Here is a 16611-nt window from a genome sequence, read left to right on the forward strand (position 1 = left end):
CCTAGCCTGGCCCCAGGACCCCTCTCCCAGTGGTCTTTACCTGTCACCAGGCCGCCTGGCCCCCAGAGAGCATGGGCCACGGAGAGCAAGGGGAATCAAGGCCCAGGATTCAAGGCCTCGGAGCCGCCCTGGCCTCCACTCTTCCTTCTTCCTTCTCTCCTGCCGGGCAGCGCAGGCTCCTCACCTGGGCCCCGCCCGCCGCCCCTGCGCACAGGTGTGTCCGCCGGCCATAGGCTGCACCCCGCTGCCTTAACCCCTTCCCTCCCAGTGCCAGCCACAGGCACCTCCTCCGAGGCCTAGTCACCCCACCGGAGGCCCCCAGCTTTTGCCACAGTCTCTCCTCTGATTCCTGCCTCCTTGGATCCGCGGCCTAGGCCAGGGAGGCCTTGTCGCCAGAACAAAGGACAGGGCTGCCTTTGAGCCCCTTCGCCTTCCTCCTTGGGCCTCACCCCACAGCCGCTCCTGCCCCCCGGCCAATCCTTTCCCCTGAGTCCTCTGCCAGAGATCCTGAGGTCAGAGGGGACTCAGCTCTGCAGGGACTGGGTTCAACCCCCACCCAGAACATCCCAGCCTGCGGAGGGCAGGGGGTCTCCGAGGGGCACCTCCCTGTCCTCACCCTTAGTGTTGGGGCCTCTGCCAAGAGTCCTGAGTTCCTGGCCAGGAACCTCTGCACTGACCCGGCCGATTAGAGTTCTGAGGGCTTCTGCAGCCCTGGGCGCAGTCCCCCGCTCCACTCTTCAGAAGGACCAAGCACCTCACCAGGGAGAGCCACCCCTGGGCCCACCTCGAAGCCCAGGAGAAGCCAAGTCCCAGCCTCCGGCAATTAGCCCAGGGCGGTTCGAGGGTGTGGGACCCGCCTTTCTTTTGTGCAGCTCAGTTGGGATGAAAGGGTTGCTGGGAGAGGGGCCCTGAGGCGCACAGGTGATGCTCCACCCTCGCACCCCCTGGAGGGTGACGGCTCCAGGGAGCTGAGCTGCCTGCCGAGTTGCCCAATCCCAGCTCTCGGCCTCCACCCTTGTTTGTGTGCCTGCTAAGTTGCTTCGGTGGTGTCCCACTCTTTTGTTGCCTGCCAGGCCCCTCTGTCCATGAGATTCTCCAGGCAAGAATACTGGAGTGGGTTGCCATGCCCTCCTCCAGGGGATCTTCCCGACCCAGGGCTCGAACCCAAGTCTCTTATGTCACCTGCACTGGCAGGTGGGTTCTTTACCACCTGGGAAGCCCACCTTTGTTTGTTTCCTTCTTAATTCTTGTCTACTTATTCTCTGTTTGTGGACTGTTTCTGGGTTTGCCTTTCCCACCAGTCTCCTCAATTCCACAATGACAGGAACAATCAGATCCACCATCTCGCCCCACCACTGCTCCAGTGCTAGGGACGTGGGGACACTCAATACAGAAATTGTCCACTGAGCAAATGACCACCCAGTCTCAGCCGGCCCAGCAGCAGGGAACCCGGCATTACCGAGTGGGGTTCTCTCAGGCTCAACTCCCCAGGAGACCAGCACTTTCAATCAACATAAAGCCTTAACACGAAGCAGGAATCATTGTTGTCCACTGCGGACACACAGAAAGTGATCAAAAATAAAACTAGGGAAGCCTGGTGGCTCAGTGGTGAAGAATCCACCTGCCAATGCAGTGGACACAGGCTTGATCCCTGGACGAGGAAAATCCTACATGCCACAGGGCAACTAAGCCCATGTGCCACAACTACAGAGCCTGTGCACTAGAGCCCAGGAGCTGAAATTACTGCACTCACATGGTACAACTACTGAGGCCCAAACGCTTTAGGGCCCACGTCCCGCAACAGGACTGTCACAATGAGAAGCCCACACACCGAAACCAGAGAGTAACCCCCACTCGCCACAGATAGAGAAAACCCCTAGCAGCGATGAAGACCCAGCACAATCAGATATCAAATAAATACATTATTTTAAAAACTAAGACTCTGACCAAGAGCCTAAAGGTAGCAGTGGCCCCAGGAAGGGAGGAGCCAGGAGGTCCTGAGAGCACCAGGCGTCCAGAGGGCAGGGACGGCAGGCGGGTTGGCTCTGGGCCTGTGCTAAATGGCCTTGATCCATCTTCTTAGCGCTTGGACCTAGAAGTCAGGCCAGAGAATGTGGTTGTGTCCCCCTCAGTGTGACCCCGGCTGCATTTCCAGGAGTGCAGGCTCTGGGGCCCAACGGCCTGAGTTAAAATCTTAGTTTCACTGCTCAACAGTCCTGTGGCCTCGAGCAAGTTATTTAATCTCTCTGTGTCTCAGCTTGTCCCACTGTAAAATCGGAATGATACAGGTACCTCGATTCAATACTTTTAGTCTTGGTTTTGTTCTTTTTTGGGGGGGGGGATCTTGTTTTTTACATTTTTTTTTGACCACGCCACATGACCTGTAGGATCTTAGTTCCCTGACCAGGGATCTAACCTGTACCTCTTGCACTGGAGGCTCAGAGTCTTAACTACTGGACCACCAGGGAAGTCCACAATGCTTTTAGTCTCTTAAACCGCACCTGACACATGCCAAGGTGTCCCAAGAATTGGGATTTCCCTGGTGGTCCAGTGGTTAAGACTTCATACTTCCATGGCACGGGGGCCCAGGTTCCATCCCTGGTCGAGGATGTAGATCTCACTTGCTGCAATTAAGAGTTCACCTGATGCAACTAAAGATTCTTCAAGACCCAGTGCAATCCAATAAATACAATGTGTTTAAAAAAAAAAGTGTGATGAATTATTGTTGCCAGTTATATCGTCATCCCTGATCTCAGTGATCTTCACAACCACCCTGGCAGGATCACCCTCCGCTTTAAAGAAAGGGAAGAGACAGCCAGACCAGGCCCGTGCTCACACTCGCCTGTTAGACTGTGAAGGCTCCCTGCCTGCCTCCCCCTCCCGCCAGGCACACAGAGTTAGAGACCCACACACAGTGACCTAGAGGCTTTATTTACAAGAGGAGACCGGCCTGGCCCCACCTGGGGCCTTGCTGGGCTATATACAGGATCCCAGGAGAGGGAGGTGGGCACACGGCCATTTAAATTACAATAGAATGGGGGAGGGGTGTTGCTCCAAGGTTCAGGCTGTGGGTCATCCACTGGAGGCCTCTGCAGAGACCGGGCTGAGGCTGCAAAGGGAAGGGAGGAAGGGATAAAGCGGGGCTGGACCTGGAGTGGGGGACAAGACACAGGTCTGGTGGGCTTGGGAAGGCAGGGTGAGGCCACAGCCGCCCCCTCTATCCAGGGCAGAAAGACCAGCTGGGAAGCCCCAGGGACAGGCCAGGGAAGGGCCGTACCATGGCCGCCCCAGGACGAGCCCGGCTCACTTCCTCTTCAAGGAGCCCTTGTTCTTCTCCTTGTCTGCTGACCGCTGTTTCTTCACCTTCTCCTCCTTCTTGTTCTTACTGTGCACATTCTCATACACGTCCTCCCTGTGTCTGCAGGGCGGGGCCAGCGGGTCAGGAGACAGGGGCAGGGTTCCCCAGCACCAGCCTGGGGTGACATGGGGTCAACCCATCTCACAGGTGAGCAAACTGAGGCCAGGAAAGCAAGGACACCAGCCCTGACTGTGTCCTAACACTAGATTAGAAGCTCCTCGGGGCAAAGGCTCCACCTCACACATCAGTGTACTCAGCTCAGGCCCCACGTGGAAGGGCACTCAGAAGACACTTGTGAATACAGGTTGTAAGAACTAAGCTTATACTTGAACCCGAACCTCCCTGGGAAGGAAGGTCGGGCTAGGCAGGAGCCACTCACTTAGAGGAGGTGCGGGAGGCCTTGGCGTGGGCGTTCTTCATTGCTGGCGGGTAGGTGATGTTCCCGTATTCCGATTCCCGGCCCTTCTGGGACTGCGGGGAGAGGTGTGGTTGGGAGGCCGGTGGTCCCAGCAGCACCCCATGACGCCCACTGGCCCCCTCAGCCCAGCCAGGCCCCTGCTCTGCTCGCACCTGCATGACCTCCAACTTCTTCTTGGTGGTCTCGATGAACTGGGCGATGGCCACGTAGATGAACTTGTACTGAGCCTCCGTCTGCACCATGCCCGAGCGCTGGGCCCGCACCATCTGGATGGTCTTCTGGATGTCGATGTCACAGTCCAGGCCTGGCCGAGAGGGCAGCCGGATGTCAGGCCCCAAGCGGAGGCGAAGGCGGGGGCTGCTCTCCCACCAGACCCAGCGTCCCCAACCGGTCACCCTCACCCTTGGTGGAGATGCTCTCCATGAGCATGTCGATGACAATGATGGTGCCCGTGCGGCCGATGCCGGCGCTAGGGAGAGAAGGGGCTCGTGAGAGGCCCAGCCCTCATAGGCCGGGAACCAGGGGCTTAAACGGCGCCGGCAGGGGCGGGGCTTAGGGAGCGGGCAGAAGGCAGGGGTGGAGCTTAGGGAAAGGTCAGTGATACAAGCTGCTGGAACCTGACTGGGTCAGTGCGGTGGGGGTGGGGCAGGCAGGGTAGGGGTTTGCCCAACTCTGCACCCATGCTCATCCCTCCAGCCAAGGGATTTGGGGGGAGAGCCTTGCACACAAGTGCTAAGACGCTGCTCCCCGATGTCCATCCCAGTCCTTCCCAGCCCCACCGCCTGCTTCCACTTCTCCCTCTTGCCTCCACCACCTCAGGAGACCTGGGACCCCATCCCACCTGTCCTGCCTACTACCCTGGCACCCTGGCCTCCCAGGCCCTCTCCCACAGCTTTGGCCCGAGCCAGGCTGCCCTCTTCACATGAGGACCATCTTTCTGTAAGGCTGCATCTCCCTTTTTCTTCAGATCCTGACAGCAGGGTGAGGACAGTTCTCCCGCCTGCGGGCCACGAGGCCACTGGGCTCAGGAGACTTGGGGAGCAGCTAACAGGAGGTCTCCCCTCCTCCCCACCCTCTGCTGCCACCCCCTGGGCACACAGACCCCAGCAGCCTCAAGACCCCACAGAGACCCCAGTTTCACCTCCACCACTAGGCCAGTCAGGCCGATGCCCCAAGTCGCACTGTCTAATTTCAAACCCAGATTGTTAAAAATAACACCCTCTCACCCACTTCCTTCCTGTAACGTCTAAATTAAGGCCATGGGGATTTCAAGAAGGTGGGGGGGTGGGGGCACAGGCAGCCGGGTCATTCTTGGCGATGGGCCTGTCCCTGGAGGTAGAGTCCCTGAGACAGCACGTGGGGGGTACCTCCAGGCTCACCCCACCCAGCCCTGCCCCAGGACACACAAGAGCTGGTGGACAGAAGGAGGAAGTCCTTGCCCTCAGAGCCTGGGTCACATGGAGGGAGCAGGAAGGGAAGGGAAGGAAACAGACCCCCGTCCCCACCACGGGAGATATAAAAACATGAACGACCCCCCTTCTGGAGCATTTACTGTACTCCAGACACCGTGAGAGGGTTTCACGTTTGCCACAGCCCCATGAAACATTGACTTTACAGATAAGGAACCTGAGGATCAGAGACATGAAGTCATTTGTCTGAGATCACACAGCCAGGGAGTGGAGGAGCTGGAATTTACAGAAGCTACATCTGTCCAGCAACCCCTGCCTATCCCCTCCCCTCCACCCAGGCCAGGCGACCTGCTGGGGCCCCTGCTGCTCATTGCTCCCTCAGCTCCCCAGCTTAGCAGGGTCTCCCGAACATGAACATGGGGAGCTCCAGTGGACCTAGTGGTACATGAGCCGAGGGGCTGAGCTGGGGGCACTGGCAGGAAGGGAGAAATAGGAGTGGCATGAAGAGGCCTCGGCACCCCTCCACCTCATGGCTGCAGACGGTAAAGAGAAGAGTTGGGAAGCCACACCGACCCCAAGGAGAAACACCGTGGGTAGGCATGTGTGAAAAAACAGTAGTGACCAGGACCTGGGTCTACCGTGAGCCCTGCTCCAGGTTCCCCCCACGGACCAGCAGTGACCTGACAAGAGGCTTGGCCCATTTCCTCATTTGCACATGGCAGGTTGAACTAGACTGGACCGGACGCCATATCTCTATGGAGACTCCCCATGCCAGGCACAGGCTCAAGCCATGGGCTTGGTTCAAGCTAAGTTCCACCCATGGGTCTGGAAGCCATCAGGGAACCCAGAAGAGGTGGAGGGCCTGGGAGGCTTTAAATGCATTCTCGTGTAATTCGCTTACAACAGTGCAGGGCGCTTGGCAGTACTCACTTGCCAGCTACTACTTGGATTATTATCACCGATATCATATCATTGTCACTCTCACCTGCAATGCACGATGATGGGCCCTGCGTGAGGCAGACTCTCCTGCCGCTGGTTGATCTGGTCCAGGAAGCTGAGAACACCCCCAGGCTCACTGGGGACCCCGTGATCAGGCCAGCTCAGGTACTGGTAGTGCCAAATCTCCCGAATCAGGTTCTCCTGGGTGGAGGACATAGGGTCAATGTGCCCTGCTCCCCAACGTGGCTTCATTCTATCCAACCCAGAAGAATGAGCGTGAGCAGGGCCCCCAGCCTGGGGCAGGAGCAGGGGACACTCACATTTTCCAGCGGGGAGACCTGTAAGTTTCGGAGTTTGTACTCAGTTGTGTCGTGTTCCCCGCAATTGGTTACGGTGTAGGGTCCGTAAACACGCTGACTGCCCACTTCTGGCCAGTATGGAACACATTTGTTCTGAAAAGAGAGGGGGGTGGGGGATGTAAGGCACAGAGGCAGGGCCTGAGTGCCCGGTGCTGGCCCCGTAGCATCTGACAGATGAATGGGTGACCTGGCCAAGAGTCAGAGGCTTAGGTCTTGGCTCAGCATGCTCCAGGTGGTGAGACCTGATCAGCCGTTCAACAAGTCATTCCGCGCATGCTGGCTGGTATAGGCCTCGCACCTGAAGCCGCACCAACCAGGCTGGAGTGCCAGACACAAGTAAGACACAGCCTGGTGCGCCAGTGCCTCCAGGAGCTCACAGAGAGAAGGGTGAGCCAGGGAACTGAGCTGCTGAGGAGCCCGGGGTAAGGGGTTGCAGGCAGAGACTAATTCTCTCTCTAGGTAACGGAGGAAATCAGGGATGGCTTCACAGAGGAGGGAGCATGTGAGCCGGGTCTTTAAAAACAACGAGGAGTCTGTCGGGCAGAGATAGGGAGGAGAGAGGAAGTCACTTCCTAGGAGAAATGAGCTCCTGCAGAGGCACAGAAACCTGAAGGAGCCTGGCAGGTCAGAGGTGAGGGCTGGAGGGTAGCCACCGAGCCTGAGTACCAGGGTCCTCGGGGGGGACAGCCTGACGCAGAGGTTACATCTTCTGCGCAGGTCACAGCCACTCCAGGGCAAAGGGTGCCGTGCAAGGGGGCAGCCTGCCCATGGGGGTGACAGCTTGGGACCGACTTCAGAGAGAGTAATGAGGCTGAGTGGAGAGGAGGGATTACTACCCTGAGGGGGATGGTGGGCACAGGGCGGGGGGACACTTAAGGGATGGAGGCCTCTGGAAATCTGGGTCTGGTGGTCAGGGGAGTCCCACATAGGAAGCAGAGACCCAGGAGTTATCGTGTACTCAGATTTCTTTCTCAGTTCCCCAAGGAGGTCGGGCCCTTGCCCTCCGAGGTGCCCCTAAGTGTCTCTCCAGCTTAATGGTGGTGGAGTCGTCCTGGGGGTGGGGGCAGCGCGGGGCTCAGCCTACCCGGCCCTTCTCCACCTCCCGGGTGGTCATGACAATGACGCAGGTGTTCTCCTGCCACACCATCTGCCAGAAGTCGTTGACCGTGGCCTCCAGGCAGCCCTGGCTGGCGATGTAGGTCTTAGCGTTCTCATCAGGGCCTAGCAGCTGGTTCTGGACAGAGTGCAGAGACGAGCAGGGCTGTGAGCCCCTCATCCACCCACCCACTCACCCATGGCAACAGCTCTGGCTTCACCCGATGTCTCTGGACCCAGTATCCCCAGGAGCCGGGGTCCATTTCCCGTCCCCACCCCACCATGACCGGCGAGCACACTGACCTTCACATAGTTGGCGTTAATGTAGTCAGACCCAGGGATGTTACTGTCGCGTCCCTGCAGGACCACTCGACTGTGGTCAACTGGGAGTGGGCAGAAAGGATGCAAGAAGGGCCTGGGTCAGAAACCCTTCTTGAGCTCCCAAGCCATCCTTGCCCAGAAGCCCTGTGGGCAGGCCGGTGTGGGGGACCCACATGGGTTCTCAACCCATGTGGGCTGGAGGTTTCAGAGGAAGAAGGTGGTGGGGTGGGGTATGAGGGGATTCTCTGGGAGCCTGGAGGAAGGGGGGATGCCCTTGTGGGTGGGGGTCCCTCATAGGGCTGGGGAAGGAGACCGTCTGAGATGGGGGGAGGTCAGCTAGGGAAGAGGCATCTCCTGGGTGAGTGGACGCTGCCTGAGTTGGGCGCGGGCTGGAGGCTGCCCAGGGTGCTCACACGGAAGGATGTTCTTGTAACGGTTCTTGCTCTTGTTTTCTGGCCGCTGCCCTTCCAGCCGCTGGTGCAAGTTTTTCACCTCCTGCTTCTGCAGACTCTGTGGGACGAGTTGGGGAAATGGAGCCTCAGGCCCAGGAGAGGGGCATCCATGGGTGGAGAGGTCATGGGGCAGACTAACATGAGGATGGGGAGCGAGGAGACGGGGTCTGTCTGGGACCCCACGCCCTTCACCCTGCTGGTCCCATCACAAACCTCAAACTCCTCCCAGAAGCCGGCCTTGGCTGTCTCCTCTGACTCCTGCTTCTTGTTCAGTTCCAAGACCCGGTTCTCAATGTCAGCCGCGTTCACCCTCGTGGCATAGTATGGCTGGGGTGGGGGAGGCCAGAAGTCAGCCGCTTATAGAGCTCAGAGGCTCAGGGAATGGGAGGAGGCAGCCAGGCCCACCCCTCACCTGCCGTAGGTAGACGAAAGCGCCGGAGGCCTCCTCGATCCCCGTCCTCTTGAAATGCTCCACCAGGTCAGTGAGGCTGTCGAAGGTCTCCGAACCCCCCACTGTGTAGCGTCCGCCCTGAGGGGCTCCAAGTCAGGCCACCTGTCTCCCTGCCTGGACCCCGAGCCTTGGACCAAAGCCCAGGCTGCCCCTCCCCAAGGGTATGGCTGTGGGCACAGAGGGAACCCCCAGCGGGGTGCCTCCCTGGTGCCCAGAGGCCTTACCTCACACATGACTTTGATATGGGTGACTCTGAGCGGGGAGCCGGGGCCAGCCTTGGGCTGGTCGCTGAGCACGGACAGCACAAAATCTCCAGGCTGGCTGAGGCTCTCACGCACAAGGAAGGTCCAAGGCTCCCCCTTGGCCTGCAGCAAAGTCTCTGCCTGCCCTCCAGACATGTGGCCATGGTACCACCTAGGGAAGACGGCATCCGGGGAAATGAGACTGAGGCCGGGGGCGGGCACTGGGCAGAAGCTCAGGGAGGGGGCAGGGAACTTGGGCCCCTGCCATGTGCTGAACTGAGCTCTGCTACATGCTCTCAAATCCGCCACTATGAGTAGGTCCGTCACTCTCACAGAAACCTGAGAGGTGGGTACTACCCATTCTGCAGATGAGGAGACTGAGGCTGGGCAGTTGCACACTGGCCCAAGGCCCCAGCTGATAAGTGGCAAGCCTCAGGACTTCTAAGCAAGCCCACCTCTGCAAGTTTAAGACACAGGCAGAAAGGCAGCCACATCCAGAATGTTCAGAGGGGAGAAACCCAGGAAGGGTCTCCATGAAAGACAGGGCTAGGCGAGGGAAGCAGAAATGCAGACGGAGGCCAAACCACAGACAGCAATGGGGTTGGGAGAGACGGAAGTCACAAGGGAGGGGAAATGGGGAGAAGTCCCCCTGGGGGTCGGGAAGGTGGACAAGCCCGCGGGGTGAATAGTGGTTTGGGGGCTTTGGGGTTCCCCAGGTGATGTCACTGAAGGGGCTGCTGGGGTTCAGTGTTGGGGGGGAGGCTCGAGGGGCTCAGAGGGGCAGAAAGCAGAACTAGGACCTTTCCCCACAACACACCCCCTTCCCAGGAGGAAACTGTAGCCCCACAATGCCCAGCCCCACAGGAAACCACGTGATGGAAAAAACACAAAACTCCTTCTGGGGAGAGAGTGAGAAGTGAGGTTGTGAGGTTTCCTCAGCCCAGGGACAGGGGAAGGGGGGGCATTTTCCAACCGCAGGAATGGGGGGAAGGAGGGAGGGGGCCAGTCTGTCCTACCCCGTCGTACTTCAGCCCAGAGGAGACTGCAGCTCGGAGACCTCCAGAGTCCCCAGCCCGTGCAGGACCTCTGGGCCACCATATCCCACCACTCAGGGATAGACCAGGGCCCTCAAGCAGTGGGGAGGGGGCTAACCCTCTTCCCCCAGGCCCCACAGGATGAGGAAGTCTCCATGCAAATGTCAGGCTGACCACAGGCAAAGAGCTAGCCATTGAGGGGACAAATGCAAATTCCCCCCAGAGGAGGGGCAGCTGCCAAGGCCAAGAACCAGAGCAAACCAGAGCAGAGGTTGGGATAAAGAGCATTCCCCACAGGTTCCCAGGGTCAAGGGTGGATCCAGGCCTCCTGGCGTGGGGAACCAAAAGCCCCTCTTTAAGTCAGCTGCCCTGGTCTTGAGTCCCTCTGTCCCTGACCTCTTCCAGCCACAATTTGAACCCTGACCCCAGGCCCCAGGGGGTCCTCTCAGCTCCATCCCTCTTGCAGTTCCATCTTCAACCACCCCTGTATCCACCCATCCTCTGGCAGCAGCCAGTAGGCCGGACCCTGGCTGTGGACAAGGAGGAGGCCAGGTCATGAAGAACCTAAGAGAATCTGGGCAGAAAATCCCCATGAATGTGGCAGGTGGGGTGCAGGAAGAGGGTGAGAGGCAGTGAACACCAGGGAAGGATAGACACCAGCAAGGGCATCCAAGTGCTTCCCTCCTAGGGGAGGCGGCTTCACCAGAAATGGATCTTTGGCTGCATGTTCATGGGGAAAAGGGTCTCCAGGGGTGGGTCTGGGGCCTTTTCCCCAGCCTCATCCAGTTCTCAGTGTTAGCCAGTGACTTGAATAAAATACGGTGCAAGCTGGGAGGCATGCATCTCAAAAAGACCGAAAGCTGAGAGAATCCAGGTTCAGAATCATTCCGACAATCGATGCACAAATACAGGACAAGGACAAGTGGTCTTGGCCCTAGGAGTGTGCAAAAAAATCCCCCATAACAACCCAGAGTTGTTCATCTGCCCTTCCCCTAATTATAGGAGCTATCATGGAGAAACAACTGGAAAATGAGACACCCCCCAACCCGCCCATAAAATGCAGAGTCTTTGGGTCTGCGCACACTTTGGGGAGACCACCTGGGGAGTAGCCAGCCCAGTTCTGGGGACCATATCTTTGAAACCAGAAAGATGGGTGGGAAATGCTTTGAGTATTGTCCTGTGCCCAGCTACAAGGCCCTTGCACCCCTATGACAGTTTTCAATGATGTGGGTCTGGTCAAGGGACTAGTCCAGCACTAGCCAGCCCCAGAGGGCAGACCCATTCTCAGGGGACACTGAGATGAGGCTGCGTGTCCTCATACACGCTGACCCCTACGCTCCTCCTCAACCATAGGAACCCGTGCTGGGGAGGGAACAGTTACAAGAGGTCAGATTCCATCTTTCTAACAACAGAGCCGGCCATTTGGGAGACACAGCCACGAGGAGAGGCCTCTCTGGCAATGGTAGGGCCTGGGGCGCAGGTGCACAGGGACCCTGGAGAAGGGCCAGGCAACCTTCTCTTGCTTCCTAGGAGTTGATGGAAAGGGAGCCCATGGATCACACGGGGGGAAGAGACCCAAGGCGAGGAGGACAGTCCACTTCTCGGTGGGGCAGGCCAGGGAGCGAAGACCCTCACCTCTCACTGGTGGGGTCTGAGCAGTTCAGCGGGTACTTGAGGTGGATGATAGTGCCGTCTCGATCCTGTAGAACACCCTGCTGCTGCGTGTAGTACTCCACCAGCTCCGTCAACGTTGCGAACTTCTCCCCTCCATACAGATCGTAGAAGTCCCCAGAGTTCTGGATCCGAATATGAGTCACCTGGTCCCCAACCCTGCAGGGCACCCAGTGGAGGTAAGGCCAGTGGAAGGGAGAGTGGAGGTTGGGTGGTGGGGGGCGGTGGGGGTCCCGGGCAGGGTTGGGGTGGATACATCCAAGGGCCTGGGGAAGCGAAATGAGCAGCCAAGGGCTGGCACCCCACCCCTGGCTGGAGCCGCGGGCCACCTACCTGACGGAGAGGGAGAAGTCACCCTGGTTCTTGCGGCTGGGCCGTGCCAGGAAGCTTCCGTGGACCCCTCGGCCCTTGAGCAGGGTCTCCGCATCCAGCCCACTGAGGTCTCGGTGAAACCACCTGGGGGCCGGGGGGCTGGTGAGGAGAGGCCCCAGGGCCCTGGGGCACCCTGCCTCCTGCCTACCATGGGTGCCCGGCTCTTACCTCACCATCCTGGGGTGCCCGGGGCGGGGAGTGGGGTGAAGGCTTGCAGGCAACGGGGTGGTGCCGCTGAGTCTGGGCAGGCGGGGGACGCTGGGGCTAAGCTCTGGCAGCTATCAGCACCCGGGCCACCTCGCCACCCCGCCCCGTCCTGTCCTGCTTCTGGGGCTGCCACTCCACTGGCCTGGGGCAGCCGGCAGGGCGGGGACAGGAAGGGGCGCGGCCGACCCCTTGGGGGAACTCACTCACTTCTCGTTTTAGGGCAGAGCAGGGAGAAGCACGGGGTGGCGGTGGGGGTGGGGACAGGACCCACTTCCCACACGCCTGCCATCGAAGGCCTGGGGAGGGTGGCCCTCCACACACGACCACCCGAATAAGAACACACGTGAGCCTCCAGCGCCCTAGGCCAGCTCATGCTTGGTCCATGGGAACCCACACAGTCACGCGCCATCTCTTCCTGGTCCATGCAGCCTTCCCTGGTCCAAACCAATAATAATGGTGAGGGTGGCAACTATCATTAGTAGAGTCTGCCTAGACAACAGGCACTGTGCTGGGCAGTATTTACCTGCCTTATCTGATATGTCCTCACGGTAGCCCTGTGAAGCAGGTACCTTCATTATTCCCATTTTCCAGACAAAGAACCTGAGGCTCTGGGCTTGAAGGCAGCTCGCCCCAGGGCCACACGGTCAGTAAAGCAAACCAGAGTGCAAACCAGACGGCCTGGCTCCAAAGCTAGTGATTTTAGCTACTATATGCCAGGCCTCAGGGCTTCAGAGAACATAATAAGAAATTAAATAAAAAGTTAAGGGACTTCCCTAGTGGTTCAGTGGTTAAGAATCTGCCTTGCAATGCAGGCAGGCATCACAGGTTCGATCACTGGGCAGAGAACTAAGATCCCACATACTTTGGAGCAACTGAGCCTGTGCCACGACTAAATCTGTGTACCACAATGGAAGATCCTGTGTACTGCAACTAAAACTGGACATAGCCAAATAAGTAAGTAAATTTCAAAAAAGAAAAGAAAAAGTTAAAAAGGTTGGGGAGGGCAGCACTTCCCTAGGGGTCCAGTGGCTAAGACTCTGCTCCTAATACAGGGGGCCCAGGTTTGATCTCTGGTCAGGGAACTAGATCCCACATGCTGCAACTAAGACTCGGTGCAGCCAAATAAATAAATAATTAAAAAAAAAAAACTAACAGAGGTTGAGAGACTCTTCCAATCAGGCCAAAGTGGGAGCGGGCAGTTTCCTAACTGTTTAGGCTGGGCAGATGCCTCTTAGAAGGATAGAAACCCTCCCTCGACACACACATCTGAATAGGTGCCCTGGGACAGAGGGCTGGACAAAATGACCCTGGAGCAGCCCTGTCCAACTGGCATCTTCCCTACTTCTTGTCCTCGGCCTTTGGGCCATCCACCATTCCCCAACCCTGCAGTCAGGTGAGAAGCAGAATGGGAAGCAGGTGGGGCCAGAGCCCCCAGCCCTATGGATGGATCCACTGGAGTCTGAACTGTAGGTTCTTGCTGAGGGGGTCTGGTCTGAATCCAACGGAGCTCAGGACTCTGACCAGGGGCCTGTCTCCTGGGCTGCAGAGGGGCACCCAGATCTGGCCATGGCCTATTCTTAGGGCCCATTCACCTGGGGAGTCCCTAAACACTAAAAGCTTGTGATACTCCATCTAATTCCAAATACAAACATACCGCCAAACCAAAGCAAGAGGAAAGAAGCCCAGTGCAAGATACACAAGAGAGGACTTCCCTGGGAGTCCAGTGTTTAGGACTCTTCCAGTGGTTAGGACTACACACTGCAAGGGTTCAATCCCTGGTAGGGGAACTAAGATTCCACAAGCCCTGGGGCACAGCCAAAATTAAAAAAAAAAAGATACACAAGAAACCCTGTGAGTGGATTCCCTAGGGAAGGGACCAGAACGGGTAGCTGGAGGAAAGGGCTGGGAGGGACCTTTCCTTCTCCCTCCTTCCATCTTTTTTTTTTTTTTTTAATATTTTTGTATTTATTACTTATTTAATTGGCTGCACCAAGTCTTAGTTGTGACATGCAGGATCTTTGAGCTTCATTGCAGCCTGCAGGATCTTTAGTTGCTGCATGTGGGATCTACTTCCCCGAGCAGGCATCTCTCCCAGGCCCCCTGCCTTGGGGGCCTGGAGTCTTAGCCACTGGACCACCAGGGAAGTCCCTTCAGTCCACCTTTTTGAAGACTGTAGCATGGGCATGTCATCCCTTCATTAAAATAAGTATACTGACTGGGAGATGGCAATTTCTGGGATAGCAGATCTGAGTGGTGTGTACAGATGAAGTAAATGTGATGTTCAGTATTCAAGCACATCATGCATGCTATGCCTCAAAAAAGAAGGAAAAATAAATAACAAACTATTCAAGCCCAATGAAAGTCTATTTTCTTATGTTGGCTACTTTATCATTTTTTGAATATCAATTCACCACCCTCCCCACCCCCAGAAAGGATTTCTGGAGACCCTGCTTGATCTGTTTATCTCATGGTCTAACACTGACTACCTCTATCTTAGGCAGTAGCCCTGAAAGACTATGAACTCTCCCTCACAGCAGGGGGCAGGAAGAGAATGGACACCATCACCTCCACTACAGGGGCCCCTCACCTCCAGCACAGGAGGTCCACAGCTGGTATGGCTCACCTCCAAGTGGTTAAAACTTAGCACCATGTCTCACACAGAGCATGTGTCAAATGACCACATTCATCCAGACCCATGTACATACATGGTCACAAGCCCAGGTCCAGTCCTACCCATGCACACCCTGCTTGTCACGTACAGATGAGTATACACACACATGAGTGCACGCACGCACACACAAGCATCCACTTAGGCACACCCAGTCCCACTAAAGGCAACCTCATCACCCAAGTCCATCTACACATGCACATAGTCAGGTGCAAACACCCACACGTGGACACATCATCCCAACCACCCACAAAGTTGCAGGTCCCTACGTAGCACCCAACACCCCCTGTACAGTGGCCACAAGCCGCTCTCCCTCTGGAATTTTAAAAAAGAAACTAACTAGGTACCCAGAAACTCCTGACCATGAAAGAGACAGGAATTTCTCTGAAGGGTGTCAAGTCAGAAGGCAGACAGACACTGGGATGGTATGTACAGTCTCTACTGTCCCTTGGCAGGAAAATAAAGAAGAAGCACCACCCTTCCCTTGGCGTAAGTGCTCTGGAGTTCACAGAGCGCTTGCACATGCACACACACACACTCCCATTTGGGCCTCAGACATCCCTCAGGGCTCAGTGGTTGTGGCCCACGGTCTTAGTTGTCCCTCTGCAAATGGGATCTTCCCGGACCAGGGATCAAACCCATGTCCCCTGATTCTTAACCACTAGACTACCGGATCTAGGAATTATTTTCCCCATTTTTTTTTTTAAAGGGAGGTAAACAGGCTCAAGGAAGCTGAAAGTTAAAAAAGTAAGGGCCTACTAATTCAGAAGAGAAAATTACTCACTTGGGAAGCAAGGAGATAAAGGCAGAGATGAAGATCAACGGGGATGCAGAAAGACAGGCAGTCTGGAAGAGCAAACAAAGTAATCTCTAGAAAGCTCTTGAAGTTCCCTGGGCCTCAGTATCCCTACCTGATAAACGGGTTTAACAATATTTCCCAAATGCTGATATAAAAAGCCAATATGAAGTCAGCTTTTAGTATGAACAGCTTTTATGTGACATTATTAATGTATATGCCAACCCTATTTAGTAGGTCCTGGTAGCCAATTTTATTTTTATTTATTTATTTTTGGCTGTGCTGGGTCTTCCCTGCTGCTTGTGGTCTTTCTCTAGTTGAGGTACATGGGCTTCTCAGTGCTGTGGCTTCTCTTTTTGCAGAGCACGGGTTCTGGGGCTCAAAGGCTCAGTAGTTGTGGCCCAAGGGCTTAGTTGGCCTTCAACGTGTGGAATCTACCCAGACCAGGGATCAAACCCATGTCCCGTGCCTTGGCAGATGGATTCTTAACCACTGGACCACCAGGGAAGTCCATGTTAGCCCAACTTTAGAAACAAAAACTAAGGCTCAGAGAAGTAACTTGACCAAGGTCACAAACTAGGAAGGGGGTAGGCAACAAACCAAGGCCGTCTGACGTCTGACAAGTCCACTGTCCTTCCCACTGCACCACCCACTGTGGGAGGAGGAGGCAGGGTGTGGGCACAGCCCACGACGAGGCCGGGGTGGAGGGGCTCCTCCCTCAGAGGCCTCTGGGGAGCTGGCATGGGACCCACGAGCATAGTGCCGGCTGTGAGCCGGGCCCTATGGCTGAGCTGAGCTGCTCTGAGAGGCTGGGGCCCC

The 16611-nt window shown here is 56.7% G+C and overlaps 1 protein-coding gene across 2 annotated transcripts in view; it reads right to left on the reverse strand.

Annotated features, from left to right (window-relative positions):
* Window positions 1-2910: 2910 nt before the first annotated feature.
* Window positions 2911-16611, reverse strand: part of PTPN6 (protein tyrosine phosphatase, non-receptor type 6) — a 15803-nt gene continuing 2102 nt past the window's right edge. The window contains exons 1-16 of one of the 2 annotated variants that reach the window (XM_010844923.1): window positions 12290-12482; window positions 12083-12205; window positions 11714-11908; window positions 9027-9216; window positions 8764-8880; window positions 8565-8678; window positions 8313-8409; window positions 7882-7961; window positions 7568-7717; window positions 6445-6576; window positions 6171-6325; window positions 4178-4245; window positions 3929-4080; window positions 3738-3829; window positions 3278-3418; window positions 2911-3109 (exon numbers count right to left, since the gene is read on the reverse strand). In XM_010844923.1, coding sequence (XP_010843225.1) covers window positions 3304-3418; window positions 3738-3829; window positions 3929-4080; window positions 4178-4245; window positions 6171-6325; window positions 6445-6576; window positions 7568-7717; window positions 7882-7961; window positions 8313-8409; window positions 8565-8678; window positions 8764-8880; window positions 9027-9216; window positions 11714-11908; window positions 12083-12205; window positions 12290-12297 — 1788 coding nt within the window. In that variant the 5' untranslated portion in view covers window positions 12298-12482 and the 3' untranslated portion in view covers window positions 2911-3109; window positions 3278-3303. Of the gene's footprint in view, window positions 3110-3277; window positions 3419-3737; window positions 3830-3928; window positions 4081-4177; window positions 4246-6170; window positions 6326-6444; window positions 6577-7567; window positions 7718-7881; window positions 7962-8312; window positions 8410-8564; window positions 8679-8763; window positions 8881-9026; window positions 9217-11713; window positions 11909-12082; window positions 12206-12289; window positions 12483-16611 lie in introns of those variants that run through there. The other variant, XM_010844922.1, reaches the window with a different exon arrangement.

The sequence above is a fragment of the Bison bison genome, unplaced genomic scaffold (genome assembly GCF_000754665.1).
Source record: "Bison bison bison isolate TAMUID 2011002044 unplaced genomic scaffold, Bison_UMD1.0 scf7180017864213, whole genome shotgun sequence".
In the NCBI taxonomy this organism is placed as follows: domain Eukaryota; kingdom Metazoa; phylum Chordata; class Mammalia; order Artiodactyla; family Bovidae; genus Bison; species Bison bison.